This window comes from Xyrauchen texanus, chromosome 27, assembly GCF_025860055.1.
Source record: "Xyrauchen texanus isolate HMW12.3.18 chromosome 27, RBS_HiC_50CHRs, whole genome shotgun sequence".
NCBI lineage: Eukaryota > Metazoa > Chordata > Actinopteri > Cypriniformes > Catostomidae > Xyrauchen > Xyrauchen texanus.
Genome location: NC_068302.1, coordinates 18,060,612 through 18,078,143, shown reverse-complemented (window position 1 = coordinate 18,078,143; position 17,532 = coordinate 18,060,612). Strand labels below are relative to the sequence as shown.

The following is a 17,532-nucleotide window of genomic DNA, read 5'->3' as shown; positions in this document are numbered from 1 at the left end:
CAAGTTCCATATTTTATAAAAATTGTTTTTTCTTTTAAATAATGTGCTAGGATGAATCGCTCACAATAAGACCAGGAATGTGCATTAAGGAAGCAAATGGGGTCAATTTTCATTTCATGTTGATTTTAACTGCACTGTAAAAACATTCTGTAATTTTAACAGTACAATACTGTAAAAATGCTACAGAAATAAAATGTTAATTGATTAATGAATATTAACTGTAAAATATACAGTAACATTTTATAATATATTTTAAGACAATACAGTAGTTTTTACCAAAAAATGTTGTAAAAATTGTATTTGTTAGGTGTAAAAAATAAGATTTTCCTGTATAATTAATGGTAAGACTTTACATTGTTTAACAAGAGAGTACATGTACTTTTTACAGTAAAATTACAGTCAAAAAATTTAATCGTGTGTTCCCAGAATTCCCTGCCTGACATTACATTTCATTATATTTTATGGGAATAGTTATGTTTCATCTTATTTTTAAGATGAAACATAACGTGTAAGTTACTTACACGTTATAAAGCAACAACACAGAAACTCGAGATTGCGTTCATTTAGCAATTGTGATTGAGTTACATGTTGGAATGCATGTTTCATAAATTTTACATTAGCCTTCTGAAACAAAAAATCTGCTTTTTACTTTATAAGGTATTTGACTAACAAATACCTTATAAAGTAAAAAGCAGATTTTTGTTTCAGAAGACTAATGTAAAATTTATGAAACTTCTTTACTGTAAATTTAACAGTATTATTATATATATATATATATATATATATATATATATTTTTACAGTGCCAGCGTGGTCATGTAAATCACAACCATTTTAAACTGTAAAATGTACAGGTTGTTCTGTAAAGTTGTTTACATTTTTACTGTATTTTAATTATTCTGGCAACCACAACTGCCAGTTTTTTTTTGTAAAAACAACAGGATTTTTTTAAAGTGTATGGATAAATACGTCTGATAGTTGGTTAGTTGACCAAATATGGGTTAACTACATAGTTTGATTGTTTAAATCAGCGTTATGGGTGAACGTTTGTTCTCTATTTCCAAAGTCACTGGGTCCATGAGAAGGCTGCAGCACTGTGTTCAATGTTGAAAGAATAGTTGTACTGTAAAACAAACAGAGAAAATGAATTAAGACTGGCAATCTAAAACATGGACAATAACAACAATAATAATAATTAATGTTTCATTGAATAATATTGCTTTCAGCATCACATTCAATCCCTCTTCATATTGAAAGTAGCATAACATTATTTTAATTTTAAATTCTACTTTTAATTTTCCTTGCCCCCTCTTTTAGATGATACTGGTTTCTGTTGTCTTTGTATATTTAATGTTGCTGAATGGCGCCACCATGTGTATCAAACAGGAAACACAGACAACTGAATCTCGAGGATGCAGTGAAAGACTGATGCTCCACTTTCCATAATAAAAATGGTAGCAGAAAACTTATGAGAAATATAAGTCATTTACATGCCTTCTAAGTAGTTATATTAATATTCAGCATGCTATTCAGTAGCATGTTGCTGATGTTGCAGATTTGACAATACATTATATATATGTGTTCACAAAACCACACATTTGATCAAATCACTGACTCTTCCATTCATCTTCAGATTCTGAATAACAGTAAATAATAAAACATTGTTTATCACTTTTAAAATAAATAATATATTGCTGTTATAACAAAGGAAGATAAATAATCTGATATTACATTATTAGTAAGTGCATGTTTTTCCATTGAATCATTTTGCTTTGCAAAAATACACAAATAATGAATCATTATTGAATGAGTTGAATGATTACTACTAACTTTGTAGTTTTTCATGGCAAAAGTAAATTCATAAATAAACAATAATATGCACAACCTTGTGTGTAACAAGGTTAAACTATTCTTAAGATGCTATTCAGATTCAAAGCACTAGGTGATGCTGGAGGATCAAACAACAAAATGTTTCATTTCAGTCTCTCTCTTTCTCTCCCACCCTTTCCTCCCCCATCTAACTGAAGCAAAACTGCAAGTTCCACCAACATGTCACATGCTGCTTAGTTATAATAAAAAGTCACACACAGCACCTGACTAAGTAATAAATAAACAAGTGTGTATGTGTGTGTGCGTGTATAAATGATGGATGGGAAGGAATGGGCTGTTATCACAGAGTGCATGTATCACTGCCTGCCATTTTTATACAGGCCCGTGACAGGACAGTGACATGCGCAACATGGGCGGCAGCCTCCGAGATGAGCAGATCTTCATTTCCTGTTCCTGCTCAGAGCAGGTAAAAATATGTGACAAGTTGTCTTCATTAATTCCTCCCTTCATTTGAATATCTAGCCGTCTGCTCTCTGGGTGTCCTCACACTCTCTTTCTCCCCCACGTCTACTTACAAGACCATACACACAGTCAGACATACTCTTGCACACACTGTATGTTGAGGATGTGTTTACTGGATTGAGACCATCACCTACAAGGTGTTGTCTGGCTTACATTTACACTTAATGTGAAATACTGTATGCGTTTTCACACAATCACATATTGTGAAATCTCGCATGTAAATTGTAGGTTACTGAGAACACATATGTTGGTATAACTTGTATTAGAAGCACGCACACACACACGCATGCACGCACGCGCGCACACGCACACACACACACACACACACACACACACACACACACACACACACACACACACACACACACACACACACACACACACACACACACACACTCGTTGGTGTGGCTATCCTTATGAGGGCTCTCCATAGACACTGTATGAACAATAGGTTATATGCCCTAAACTTACCCCTAAACCTAACCCTCACAAAAACTTTCTGCATTTTTACATTTTCAAAAAAGCCTAATTTGGTATGTTATTTTTAATCGATTTGAATTATGGGGACACTACAAATGTCCTCATAAACCACATTTATAGCATAATACCCTTGTAATTACCAGTTTGTAACCTATAAAAACACACATGCCTGTGTGCCACGCACACACACACACACACACAATCATTAGCCTCCAATAAAAATTGTTTTGCTGTGCAAAATACATAAAGACGTCAGCTCAAATCACTAACTAATTAACACTTAAAAAGACACAAATTAGATATGCGTGGCTAAAAGCAATTATAATCTCTGCGAGTTTTGCAAATCATTTGGGAAATGAAAAGAATGCGTAATTGCTGGAACCAACATCTTCAACAAAAAAATGGCTCAAGTGATGCTTGTTAGGGAGCAGTCTTATCAACGGACCCGTTTGTGATTACGACGCTTTTCTGCCATTACATGTGCATATGTTTAATGTCAAAAAATTTCTCTTTTTAATGAATGTGTTTTTAATAGAATTAGCAATCAGTCAATTACGATGTGTGTCAGGGCCCTGAGCTGAGGAGTTATCATCCAGAGACTAATGAAGTAATACGTGCAGATTCGTACTGGTAATATGTATTCAGCTCTCAGCCTACAAATGCTAATGAATTAAGAAATATGCTTACTTTGAACTGAAATATTGGTATGCGCACTTAAAATGTACATTTTGGTAACACTGTACTTTACAGTCTCCATTTTACACACATTGCATCACTGTAATAAATTACAATACTAATAACAGAAACAATATGTACTTACAAACATCTACACAATTATTACATATTAAGTGCATGATCATTAGTATTCCTAAGCACTGAGGTAAATACCCAGTAGCATGAACACTATAATCCAAAGTGTGACACAAATTTTATTCACTGACAAGATCACATTATGCTTGCAACTTGCAAAAACCAAAATAGAACAAAAAAACAAAGCAAAGCAGTGCAAAACAAACAAAAGCAAAACCAAAACACAAATCAAACAAAAAAATAAACAAAACAAACAAAATGGAACAAAGCAAAAGCAAAACATAAGAAAACACAAAACAACATAAAAACAGAACCAAAACAAAACTGGACCAAAACCTAAACAAAACAGAACAAAATTGAAAAAATAAATAAATATTTTTATTTTAAATAAATCAAGAATTCAAATAGAAATGTATATAACTCATTGTTACCAAAACTACTCAATACATTTACTTCCATTTTTCCCCATTTTTTCTTCATGTCACAGGATCCTTCATGAGCGATATATGACCAGTAGTGACTGCGTCAGTGTAGAAGTGCATTCTGGCATGCATTTCTGACAGGGTGGCAGGGAAACCAAGTTGCAGGTCGAAGATGCGGCTGAAGAACAATAGCTGTGGATGCTCTCACACACATTGTAATTATCAGGGCAGCGCTTCGACTCACTTGCCGTCAGCTCTTGCTTCTCCATTAATCTTGTGCTGTCGCCCACCTCACTAAACCCAGTACTGTTACACTATCACTGCTTTACTTCATCTGCGAAGCCTGCGTTAGGCTGTAATTAATGAATCCCCCCTCCCCTCGTGCTAGGTCTGCTGCTTCTAATCACAGGCTGCTTCGAGGAGAGATGTGCCATAGAAAGTGTTGATGTGTAATGGCGGTGACTATGATAGTAAATATGTATAACTAAACAAAGAGAAAGTGAAACTGGACCATGAAATCCCATTGTTTTTACATAAACCCCACCAGTTATTCCATACTAACCTAAATATAAACCTTCACTGGTCATGTCCATTTTCATGTTTTCTTTCTTTTTTTGTTTAAATAGAAAAATCCAATCAATCAACTAAGGAAACAGGGATTTCATTAACTGGAATGTTTTCTATTGCTGGCTTTTAAATAGAAGATGTAGTTTCTTAATTATCTGCTTTTAAAATCATCTTTCTGGTTTCTACATCTTTGGCTACGTGGGTAATGTAAGTCCATTTTAAGCAAAGGTGTTGCATTAGGTTCCTTCCATTCATAAGTTACATCTGAGTTGGAGAATGACCAAAAGTTTTCACTTCATTACAGCTTTCTACTCTCTGAACACAATTATTTCCTGTATAAGAGTTTAATCAGGGCCAGCTATCCTCACTGGTATAATCAGAGTGCACTTAACACACAACAGTGTAACAGCACATCTCAAAAGTGCAACTACATTTGTGGATAGTAATTAAATGCCTGTGGCATTAAAAATCACAAAAGAGACCATATAAAAAACAGTCACAAAAAACATGACTGTATATATATATATATATATATATATATATATATATATATATATATACATACACACTCACCTAAAGGATTATTAGGAACACCTGTTCAATTTCTCATTAATGCAATTATCTAATCAACCAATCACATGGCAGTTGCTTCAATGCATTTAGGGGTGTGGTCCTGGTCAAGACAATCTCCTGAACTCCAAACTGAATGTCAGAATGGGAAAGAAAGGTGGTTTAAGCAATTTTGAGCGTGGCATGGTTGTTGGTGCCAGACGGGCCGGTCTGAGTATTTCACAATCTGCTCAGTTACTGGGATTTTCAAGCACAACCATTTCTAGGGTTTACAAAGAATGGTGTGAAAAGGGAAAACATCCAGTATGCGGCAGTCCTGTGGGCGAAAATGCCTTGCTGATGCTAGAGGTCAGAGGAGAATGGGCCGACTGATTCAAGCTGATAGAAGAGCAACTTTGCCTGAAATAACCACTCGTTACAACCGAGGTATGCAGCAAAGCATTTGTGAAGCCACAACACGCACAACCTTGAGGCGGATGGGCTACAACAGCAGAAGACCCCACCGGATACCACTCATCTCCACTACAAATAGGAAAAAGAGGCTACAATTTGCAAGAGCTCACCAAAATTGGACAGTTGAAGACTGGAAAAATGTTGCCTGGTCTGATGAGTCTCGATTTCTGTTGAGACATTCAGATGGTAGAGTCAGAATTTGGCGTAAACAGAATGAGAACATGGATCCATCATGCCTTGTTACCACTGTGCAGGCTGGTGGTGGTGGTGTAATGGTGTGGGGATGTTTTCTTGGCACACTTTAGGCCCCTTAGTGCCAATTGGGCATCGTTTAAATGCCACGGCCTACCTGAGCATTGTTTCTGACCATGTCCATCCCTTTATGGCCACCATGTACCCATCCTCTGATGGCTACTTCCAGCAGGATAATGCACCATGTCACAAAGCTCGAATCATTTCAAATTGGTTTCTTGAACATGACAATGAGTTCACTGTACTAAAATGGCCCCCACAGTCACCAGATCTCAACCCAATAGAGCATCTTTGGGATGTGGTGGAACGGGAGCTTCGTGCCCTGGATGTGCATCCCACAAATCTCCATCAACTGCAAGATGTTATCCTATCAATATGGGCCAACATTTCTAAAGAATGCTTTCAGCACCTTGTTGAATCAATGCCACGTAGAATTAAGGCAGTTCTGAAGGCGAAAGGGGGTCAAACACAGTATTAGTATGGTGTTCCTAATAATCCTTTAGGTGAGTGTATATATAAACAATGCATATGTACTCATTTGTGTATTAAAGGGATAGTTTACCAAAAACTGATAATTTTGACATCACTCACTCACATGTTGTTTCAAGCTTGAATTACTTACTTTCTAATATGGAATACACAAACTGAGATGTAAAGCATTATTTTTGTCTCAGACACCATTCGCTTTAATGGCATCTTTTTTCCCTCTGGAATGAATGGCGACTGAGGATACCATCCTGCCTAACATCTCCTTTTTGTTTCATGAAAAACAGTCAGTCATACGGGTTTGGAACAACACGAGGGTAAGTAAATTATGACAAAGTTTATCCTTTTAAATATCAGAGCAGGGGCTGAGTACGCTGGACCCATTGCATGCATGCCACCAGAGCATATTTTAACTTACTTCCTCCTCAATCTCTCGTGTTGATTTGATGGTAATTCCCATTAAATTGACTGGATGCATCTGAAATCCAAAGGAAAGAAAAAGAATGACAGATGAAAACGGACAGAAGAAACATTATGGTGGTGCCCATGGCTAAGTAAGCATGCTTAAGATCTCTAATCCTCTCTCACTCCCTCTCTCTTTCTCATTCTCTCCCTTTCCCTCTCTGTCTCTCTGACAATAACAACAGAGCTCTTGTGACAGGGGCCAAATGGCCCTCTATGAGCCAGCTCTGCTTGGCTGCGTGCATTCATCAGGCACAGACCCATTACAGTAGTTATGAAGGGTATTGCAACGCTGACTCCAGATCACAGCTGAACATCTGGGAAGGGTGGAGGGCCTGAATAAGTTTGGTTGCATCATGTAGTACAGCAACATAGACTACACGACCAAAGGAATGGAAGCACATGAACACACATCAGTATGTGCTTGGTTAACATATTGTACTGTATCAAAACCATTGGCATTAATTCTTCTCTTTGCTGCTTTAACATCAACTACTTTTCTGGGAAGGTTTTCCACTCTATGTTAGAGCGTGCGTGCCTGTGAGAACAATTCTCTCAGATATCATTGCCATAACATTAAGATTTATCTTCAATGAATTTACTAGAATAATCAGACCAGTTAAAGGAATATTCAAGGTTCAATATAAGTTAAGCTCAATTGACCGCATTTGTGGCAAAATGCTGATTAACACAAAAAAGTATTTTTAGTTGTCCATCCTTTTCTTAAAAAATATACTGTATATATATATATATATATATATATATATATATATATATATATATATATATATATATATATATATATATATATATATATATATATATATAGGGTTGGGAGGGTTACTTTTGAAATGTATTCCACCACAGATTACAGAATACATGCTGTAAAATGTATTTTGTAACATATTCCGTTAAATTACTCAAGGTCAGTAACACATTCTAAATACTTTGGATTACTTCTTCAGCACTGGTTTTCATTTGTTTTGACTACAAAAACTGCCAGTACAGAAAGACAAAATACACATGTTAAAAACACATTCTCTGAAAATCCTAAATATCTTATGCAGTGTTGTTTCTAAAACAAGATGAATCTAATCGATCTTGTTTTAAATATTTTTAGATATTTTTACAGGAAAACAATACAAAAATTATTATCAAGGATATGATTTTTGCCCTAATATCAAAGGTCTTACTAAAAAAAAAATAATTATGATCCAACGTGCATTTTCTTGAAAAGTAAAATATGATCGTGCATGTAAAATGGCTAGAAATAGCATTTTAGCTTAGCATAAAACTGACAATTTACACAAGGTTTATTTCTATTTCTTCTTCTACAAACTTATTTCAAACTTACTTCTCTGTCTGCTCGAATGAATGTATCACATCATAAGAAAGTGTTTCACCGCTGTTCAAATGCACCTTGGATCGCATCATTTATATGTATAAATGTTTTCCATCTGAAAGGGCTAAATATTAAATTAAACAAATAACAATAAAATGCAAAGTAATCTCTTCAGTAATCAAAATCATTTTTGAATATAACTGTATTCTAATTACTATTGATTTAAACTATAACTGTAGTGGAATACAGTTACTTACATTTTGTATATATATATATATATATATATATATATATATATATACACACTGGTTGCCAAACGTTTGGAATAATGTACAGACTTTGCTCTTATGGAAAGAAATTGGCACTTTTATTCCCCAAAGTGGCATTCAACTGATCACAATGTATAGTCAGGACATTAATAACGTAAAAAATTACTATTACAATTTAAAAAACTTCTTAAACTACTTAAAAGGGTTCTCATTAAAAAAATCATCCATGTGCAGCAATGACAGCTTTTGAGTGTGGCCCATCCTCTGATGGCTACTTCCAGCAGGATAATGCACCATGTCACAAAGCTCGAATCATTTCAAATTGGTTTCTTGAACATGACAATGAGTTCACTGTACTAAAATGGCCCCCACAGTCACCAGATCTCAACCCAATAGAGCATCTTTGGGATGTGGTGGAATGGGAGCTTCGTGCCCTGGATGTGCATCCCACAAATCTCCATCAACTGCAAGATGTTATCCTATCAATATGGGCCAACATTTCTAAAGAATGCTTTCAGCACCTTGTTGAATCAATGCCACGTAGAATTAAGGCAGTTCTGAAGGCGAAAGGGGGTCAAACACAGTATTAGTATGGTGTTCCTAATAATCCTTTAGGTGAGTGTATATTGATTACTGTGAGGCACTTACAATGGAAGTGAATGGTGCCAATTTGTAAATGTTAATACTTTTTCAAAAGTATAGCCACAAGATATAAACCAAATCAACAATATTTTGTGATAAAATCACTTACTAACCTTTTCTGTGTAAAGCTATATCCAGATTTACAACTTTGTTGCATGACGATATAACGCAGTTGTCACCCTCTCCCCAGTCTCTTTCCGAACTACATTACCCAGAAGCACCTCCCAGAACTTCTAACCACACACACCTATTCCCCATTCCTCTCCATCAATGTTCTCTGTATATATAGCCCTCAGTTTTCTCAGTTCTTTGTCAAGTTTCATTGATGTTTCACCCATCCATGAACATTGCTGTTTTTGATCCCCTTCAAATTGTGTCATTGTTGACATGGTTCCTTTTAATTCTTAATTGTATTATTTTTTTTTTCTTAAACTCCTGTATTTGGATTCTTCACTCCTTGTCGTCAGTCACTCTTTTTCCTCCACAACCTGACAGCAGTAAGCCCTAAAATAACAGTTCAAATTATACCTGTTTTAACAGAAAAATTGCCAATTTTATTGATTTATTTCAGCAGCTAGGCCTACTTTTATAAATGGCTCATAAGGTAAGTTTTGTTTGTTAATTGTTTTTGTGTTATTGGCTGCTGTCTACCAAGTGAAATGCCTCCCAAGTACAAAAAAGATAGAAAGTGATAACTGTCAAAAAAAAAAAAAAAAAAAAAAAAAAAAAGGTGCATTGCAATATTATTAACATTAAATAACAGAAAAATCTATTTAAAACTAATAATTTTAAATGATACTGCCCAGCAAAATTTAAGGTATGCATTAAATTCAGTGTTTGTAATTTTGCTTGATTCTAAATGGGCCTACCTTCCTAAAAATAAAGAAAACTAACTACACTGACAAGGTAAAATTATACTTTTTTTTTCTTCAGACATTAGCATTTATTACAATAAAAATATATTATTAATTTGCAGTTTACTTGTTGATGTTTTTCTCTCTTTTTTTCGGACTAGCGCAGCCATTTCTTTCTGTATGCCTCAAGCACTTTTGAATCTTTACAAATAAATCATATTAGTAATATACACATAGTCTTCTAGTTGTGCTGCGATGATGTATTGAGGCAAATATCATCTTTTCGATCATGATTTCTAAAAACTGTAAAATTTTAAATAAGTTATTTTTGAAGAAATACAGAAATGTATTATTTGGAACCTAATGTGTTGGAAAAAATTAAATAAATGTTCTGTATCGTTAAGTTCTTGCCCTTTATATGGTTAAGAGAATAAATGTATGAACAAACAATTGGCCTGTTGTAATGTTGCCAGCGCTTTGGTGATCTAGTCAAATAAAAAGCTATACTGAGTTATTACAACACTAGTAAACGTGTACTGTATCTGGTTGTGTTTCTTATGTAAGGGGGTCTTTAGCCTACCTACCATATTTCATTAAGCCTACATTCATCTTCGGCACATTCTGTGGAATGATGTTCATGGAGGTTGTAGGGAAGAGTGGCGCACAAACTAACACTTTTTGGTTTTCTTAAGTTTGTGTAAATACACTTCAAAGTATGTATTCATTTTACACATGTCTGATACAAATATTTGGTCTTGTTTTATGAATACAGTGTGTACTTTTATCGCCATCTACCTGGAAAAAAGGAAAGTGAAATGTTAACGTGCCCCATAGTAACAGGTGCGGGGCACATTACTCGCATTCACACATATAGCCTTTTCCAGAAAATTGCCAACAATTTCCAGTTTACAGGGCACGTGTTGACATGACTCTTTAGAAAATACAGGTACATTTTGCTCTGGAAATTTTAATGAATGCATAGTTGGATCATTACCTCTAAATTTACTTACTGATGCAATGTGTGAACAGCACATTTGGTATATTTACCAATCAAGGCAACCCATGAATTTCCTGTAATTTACCTGGTTGCACGTGTGAACGTTGCTATTGTAACATGACAGATTACAATGTAAAATCCTTGTCTAACAACTGTATCTGATCCAATTAAAATAAAAAGAAGATAAACAAAAATATTATGTCAATAAAAGTAGTTTATTAACTTTGTTTGACAAATCTTCGGGCATTCCGGCACCAGCTTGCATTCACACAGAAGGCTCCCCGGCATTGATCCCGCCAATATCCCAGGATCAGAGCCCAATGTGAATGAGGTTACTGTAACCTCGATTTTTTTTTTTTTTTTTTGTAGTAGTAATCAACATTATGCCACAAATGCTATGATTGGGCTTAAAATGTATTGAACCCAGAATATTCCTTTAGGTGATGTTCACATACTTATGGCTATGTTGTGTATATGTACAGTACCAGGTAAGATGCTTACTCCATTTCCATTCTTGTTTTCAATGTATAGCTTAAAGGGATAAGGTCCCCCAAAAATGAAAAGTCTGTAATTTACTCCACCTCATGTCAGTCCTAACCAATATGTATTTCTTCCATGAACACAAGAGGAAAAACTTGAGTCTTTTCTTTTTTCTCTACAATGAAAATGAATGGTGACTGAGGCTGTCAGTCCCTAACTTTCTGCCTAAGATCTCCTTTTGTGTTCCAATGAAGAAAGGAAGTTGGATTGGTGACATCAATGATGACAGCATTTACATTTTCTTTTGGAGAATCATTCCTTTAATTACCAGATAAAATAATGTCAACATGAATGAAATAATCACCATACGTTTAATCAACATTTATTTTTTCACTGTGATTGTAATTGAATTAAAGAAGCACTTACTTCTCTGTTTGTGGTGTTAGATTGTTTAGATATCATAAAGGGTATATCATCCATAGCTGGAAAAAAAGAACAATATAACTCATTATAAATACCAAAAATAAAACAATAATAGTAAACCAATATTCCAAATAAACCCCCTATTTTCAGTCCTGTGCTGTATGTTATCAAAATGCATTTGACTTATTCTAATGGTCGAAAATAGCAGAACACTCAAAGTTCCCAAATCTCCTCAGAAACTCGCTCAGGCAAAGCGAGATTAAAGCCTTTTTTATCCCCCACTGTAGCTGAGTGCAACAACTACCCCCCCCAATCGCTCACCACCCTCTTTCGCTGTTAATTACTCTTGATTATTCCTGATCCTGTCTTGTCAGAGAGACGTTCAACTCCAAAAACAAAGCCCCACTCGCACACGTCGAAAGAAAAAAGGGGAAAGAGAGAGACAAAACATTCGCCGGATATCAATTTGCATGAAAATGAGCCAGAGTGTTAGGCTTGCCGAGAGAAAGCGAGAGCGAGAAAGAAAGAGAGGTGGATTGAAAAGAGGACTTGCCAAGAGTGCGGTGGTATAATTAGCATTCTACCAAACAAACGAGCTTCAACAGAGCTATAATTAAGCAGGCCTGTAATTAAGTGTATGCCCTTTATCATAATGATCATGGTTAAAGCGCCTTTGATGGCTGCCAGTGGGTTATTAACGGCGTAACCCTGCACCACACGGCGCCCATGCAAGAATCAGGGTGTCACGACTGTCAGGCTAAAGAGCGCCCCTTTGTTTATCAAATACATTAGAGCCCAAATTAACACATGGTGACACGACTGCACAATAGCTCCCATTGACTGCACTGAAGAAAAATGTCCATCCCCTCTAAAAAAATCAGAAAGCACCCAACTTTGCCCATGGAAAAGATGGTAAGAATGCCATTTAAAAGCAGAGCTATATATTACCAACAGAGCATGGGTTCTGCTTGCTTGGCAGCAGGAAACTGTGAAAGACCTTTTATCATATGTTACCTGGAGGCTCATGGTGTAAAAATTGTTGCAAAAGGGGGGAATAATATCTTAAACTGTCATACAGTTTCATTACTTTGGCAAAAGCTAAATGGTTCATTGTCCCCAACTATTCCATAGTGCATTGAAACACCCTCATTGAGTTCTCATGTCCATTATTCTTAATGAATATCTGACCATATACACCGATTAGCCATAACATTAAAACCATCTGCCTAATATTGTGTAGGTCCCCCTCATGCCGCCAAAACAGCACCTACCCACATAGCATTCTGAGATGATATTCTTCTCACCACAATTGTACAGAGTGGTTATCGGAGTTACCATAGACTTTTCCAGTTTGAACGAGTCTGGCCATTCTCTGTTGACCTCTCTCATCAACAAGGTGTTTCCATATGCAGAACTGCAGCTCACTGGATATTTTCTGTTTTTGGCACCATTCTTGCCAAAAACAAAAAACATCCAGTGAGCGGCAGTTCTGCATATGGAAACGCCTTGTTGATGAGAGAGGTCAACAGAGAATGGCCAGACTGGTTTGAACCGACAAATTCTACTAACCAATTTATTAGGAACACTATGGCTCTAATAAAGTTCCCAATGTGGTGTTCTGCTGTTGTAGCCCATCTGCCTCAAGATACGATGTGTTGTGCATACTGAGATGCTACAATTGTACAGAGTGTTTATCTGAGTTACTGTAGCCTTTCTATCAGCTCCAACCAGTCTGGCCATTCTACGTTGACCTCTCTCATCAAAAAGGTGTTTCCGTCCACCGCAGAACTGCCACTCACGAGATGTTCTTGGCACCATTCCGAGTAAACTCTAGAGATGGTTGTGGGTGTAAAACCCAGGAGATCAGCAGTTACAGAAATACTCAAACCAGCCCGTCAGGTACCAACAATCGTGCCACAGTCTAAATAATTAAGATCAAATATGTTCCCCAGTCTAATGGTTGATGTAAAAATTAACTGAAGCTCCTGACCCGAATCTGCATGATTTCATGCGTTGCACTGCTGCCACATAATTGGCTGATTAGATAATCGCATGAATAAGTAGGTGTACAGGTGTTCCTAAAACAAAGTGCTCAGTGAGTGTAGGTGAGCATATTATAAATAAAGACAACTCACTCTGCCTGACTTATCGTTATATGAAGGTAAGGCCACTTCAGTACAGTCATCAACGACCTACTCAAAGAGCTCCTCTTAGCTTTTTATTGATATGCTTTTGAAAAATCTTTTGGATACTACCTTTATAGCCATTAGGCAGGGCTCAGAGAATGTATCACCTTCTAGAATGGACTATTGAACAACAAAGAGCTCCAAGAGGTCATTTCAGCAGCAGGGCTTGGGTAATTGAAAGGAGGATGATAACGACTTGTTTCGGTCCATAAAAACAAGTGAATAAACATGTGCTAAAGCCTCAGTGAACAGCGGCATGGGGGAGAGAGCAAGGCTGGCGGGGAATATGTTTAAATCAATGTGTGGAAATGAAGAGGTGGTCGCTGGGAAGGCTTTGATGTATCAGGCCCACGTCAGATGGATGAAGGTGGGACTTGAAGGCCGAAGTGCTCTTTTTTTATTGTTCAAGCATTAAGTTTTCAATCAGATCACGCTTAGTATTCGCCTGCCATTCATACTGGTTGTCTCACACTAACACGCACCGGCTTTTTGCACGCACTCATGGCCTGATGGGAAGATTTGGGGGCGATTGTGTGTAGATAAAAATGGATGTGAGTTTGGGGTCACGTTGAGAAAAGTGTAAAGGTAATGTTTGTCCAGACTGCTGCTGCCAGGACTAAAGTCGTAAAGGTAAATTATGGGGCCTGGCAGATTCAACTCAAAAGGGTTGAGACCACAGGCAGCCAGATATATAAGCTACCATAGAAGAATATATCTGAAAATATGGACTCAGCTCAAAACAGTTTGTAGGTGTAGTCAGACATCAGTATTCATTAAAATTGTTTGAGTAAATGCAAAGTGTTAATGTGATCACATTCTAAATGTAAATTTGGGATTAAGGTGTTCAAAATAGTTCTAAACCATTTTAAGCAAATATTTTAGCAATAAGGTATGATAGACTGTGCTATATAGTGAATAGAATCATGGTAAAAAGGCTGTTTATAACCCCTTTAGACAGGACTATGTCCACAATATAGTATGCTTCGGTTATTGCTTTTTACAACATTTACTACATAATACAAATAGTAAGGACACAAAAAAGGCATGAAAAGAGTCAAATTGTGTAGTAATTGTGTAATCAGACAAGGTTTTTCAGGTGAATTGTAGTTGGTACCTCCTAATGGGTAAAAAGTACTTCCCTAATCTAAAACTTTAGCCTAAACCTAACCAACAGTGTTCTAAAAGCAAATGAGATATTAACAAATTAGACATCCTTACCCTTAACCATCGCCTAAACCTAACCGATAGTGTTTTTACAACAAATTTGTCATGAAAAGCACATTTTCTGAAGCAATCAAGTAATTTCATGTCGCTTCTATGACACTTTAGTCCCACTTGTCAGCTTGCGTCCTTGACTGGACTGGAGCTATGGTCAGGTCCAAGTCCCAAACTCTATCAGCTGAGCTTACGCGGAAGTTAATCACATTGGAATTAGTGTGTAAATGAAGGTGGGTCTGTAATACAAGTGTACAAATTTATAGTTTTTCAAATGGTGCATTAGACTAAGTGTTTTGATATCATAAAATAGCAGTGCCAGAGTAAAAGAGTGAATCATACATGTGTTTAAAGTCAATATCAGCAGTTGTACTTGTGATTTATGTGAGAGTGAATAAAAAGCATAGTTGTTGTGTTAATATCACCAGGAAACTGTGGCAAAACATAGAATGAGGCACATTAAATATCAGTCCCTGACATGTAAACAAAAACAGAACATTATACTATGGGTATTGAAGATCATAGCTCTTACTATATTGTGTAGATTAGCTTTCCATAGCTGGAATGTTCAATTAACCAATTAGTATTCATGACCTGATCTGTAATATAAAAGTGTTTGAACCAGCACACTAATAACCATCTTGAGGTATTCACAAATGTGATGGACACAGGTTTGCAGTTCATTGTTGCATGGCGTCTGTTTAGTCATACATACTATGAGAGGGCATTTCAGTCTGACAATACTTGACATGATTAAACCTCGATATATGATGACTGCTCCACAGGTTCAATTGCAGATCCGAGGTATGTCATTAATTGCTGATTAGAGCTGTGAGTTAAGCACTGGGATTGGTTAGAATGAGTGAATGATGAGGGTGTGCTGGAGTGAGTACCAGTGTGGCTATGAGGATCATTGCCTTATTAATAGCATTGTCAGGTGTTGTGAAAAATGTAGGCATTGTCATCCCCACAGCCCCCGAGCACTGACGGATGACTGCTCCAGGCAGAAGAGTTCCCCTACATGTGCCTATGAGCTCTAATCCTTCATACTTCCATTGTTGGATGCACTGTCAGCCAGGACTTCCGCCAGCCGTGCTCACCGTACCAGTACACACACACACATCAAATTTATACATAGGCTAATGCTAAAGGACTGACAGGTGGACAACTCAGTCGGCCAGTACAGCACAGTTCATGAAACAAAAACATAATTTCTTCCCACTGTAGGATTTAAGTGCACCAGGCAGCAAGCACTCAAAAGGGCACACAAAGCAATAAGCAAAATCTTCTGGAGGAATAACCTTAGGGCCTTTCCATACCAAAATTATTTTTAAGTGGTCTTTTCATCTGATTTTTAAGTAATTTATTAAAGGGATAGTTCACACAAAAATGAAAATTCTCCCATCATTGACTCGCCCTCATGCCATCCCAGATGTGTATGACTTTCTTTCTTATGCTGAACACAAATGAAGATTTTAAGAAGAATATTTAAGCTATGTAGGTCCTCACAATTCAAGTGAATGGTGGCCAGAACTTTTTCATATTATATAAGGAGCCTCGAAAAACAGCCTAGTCCTTCAAGAGCAAGGATAATTCGAGACTTGTCAATTTTCCAACAGATGCTTCATCAAATAATCCAGCACTTTCAGAACAATGTTCCCCAAAGACAAATTGGAAGGATTTTGGGCATTTCACCCTCTACAGTGCACAATATAGTTAAAAGATTCAAGGTATCTGGTCAAATCTCGGTGCGTAAAGGGCAAAAGAAAAACCTCTTCTGAATGCGTGTGATCTCTGATGCCTCAGACATCACTGTCTTAAAAAAAACATAATTAATCTGTAATGGATATCATTAACATGGGCTTGGGATTACATTATAAAATTTTTGTTAGACAACACCATTCGCCACTGCATCCACAGATGCAAGTTAAGACTTTACTATGCAAAGCAGAAGCCCTATATCAGCACTGTCCATAAGTGCTGCCGACTTCTCTGGGCTCAGTCTCATCTTAGATGGAAAGTAGAACAGTGGAACTGTGTTTTTTGGGAGTCAAGTTGTTGTACAATCCGGGCCAAAGAGGAAAAGGACCATCCAAGCTGTTATCAGCATCAGGTCCAAAAGCCAGTCTGTATGGGCCAGGGGTGTGTCAGTGCCAATGGCATGGTAACTCGCACATCTGTGAGAACACCATGAATGTAGACAGATACAAATTTTGAAGCAACATATACTGCCACCCAGCACTGTCTTTTCCAGGGAAGTCCCTGCCTTTT

The 17,532-nt window shown here is 36.7% G+C and overlaps 1 protein-coding gene across 4 annotated transcripts in view; it reads right to left on the bottom strand.

Annotated features, from left to right (window-relative positions):
* Window positions 1-718: 718 nt before the first annotated feature.
* mvb12bb (multivesicular body subunit 12Bb) overlaps window positions 719-17,532 on the bottom strand; it is a 72,619-nt gene continuing 55,805 nt past the window's right edge. Inside the window, exons 8-10 of one of the 4 annotated variants that reach the window (XM_052094001.1) lie at window positions 11,864-11,919; window positions 6,810-6,869; window positions 719-1,122 (exon numbers count right to left, since the gene is read on the bottom strand). In XM_052094001.1, the coding sequence (XP_051949961.1) occupies window positions 1,066-1,122; window positions 6,810-6,869; window positions 11,864-11,919 (173 nt within the window). In that variant the 3' untranslated portion in view covers window positions 719-1,065. Of the gene's footprint in view, window positions 1,123-6,809; window positions 6,870-11,589; window positions 11,756-11,863; window positions 11,920-17,532 lie in introns of those variants that run through there. The other 3 variants (XM_052094002.1, XM_052094003.1, XM_052094004.1) reach the window with 3 other exon arrangements.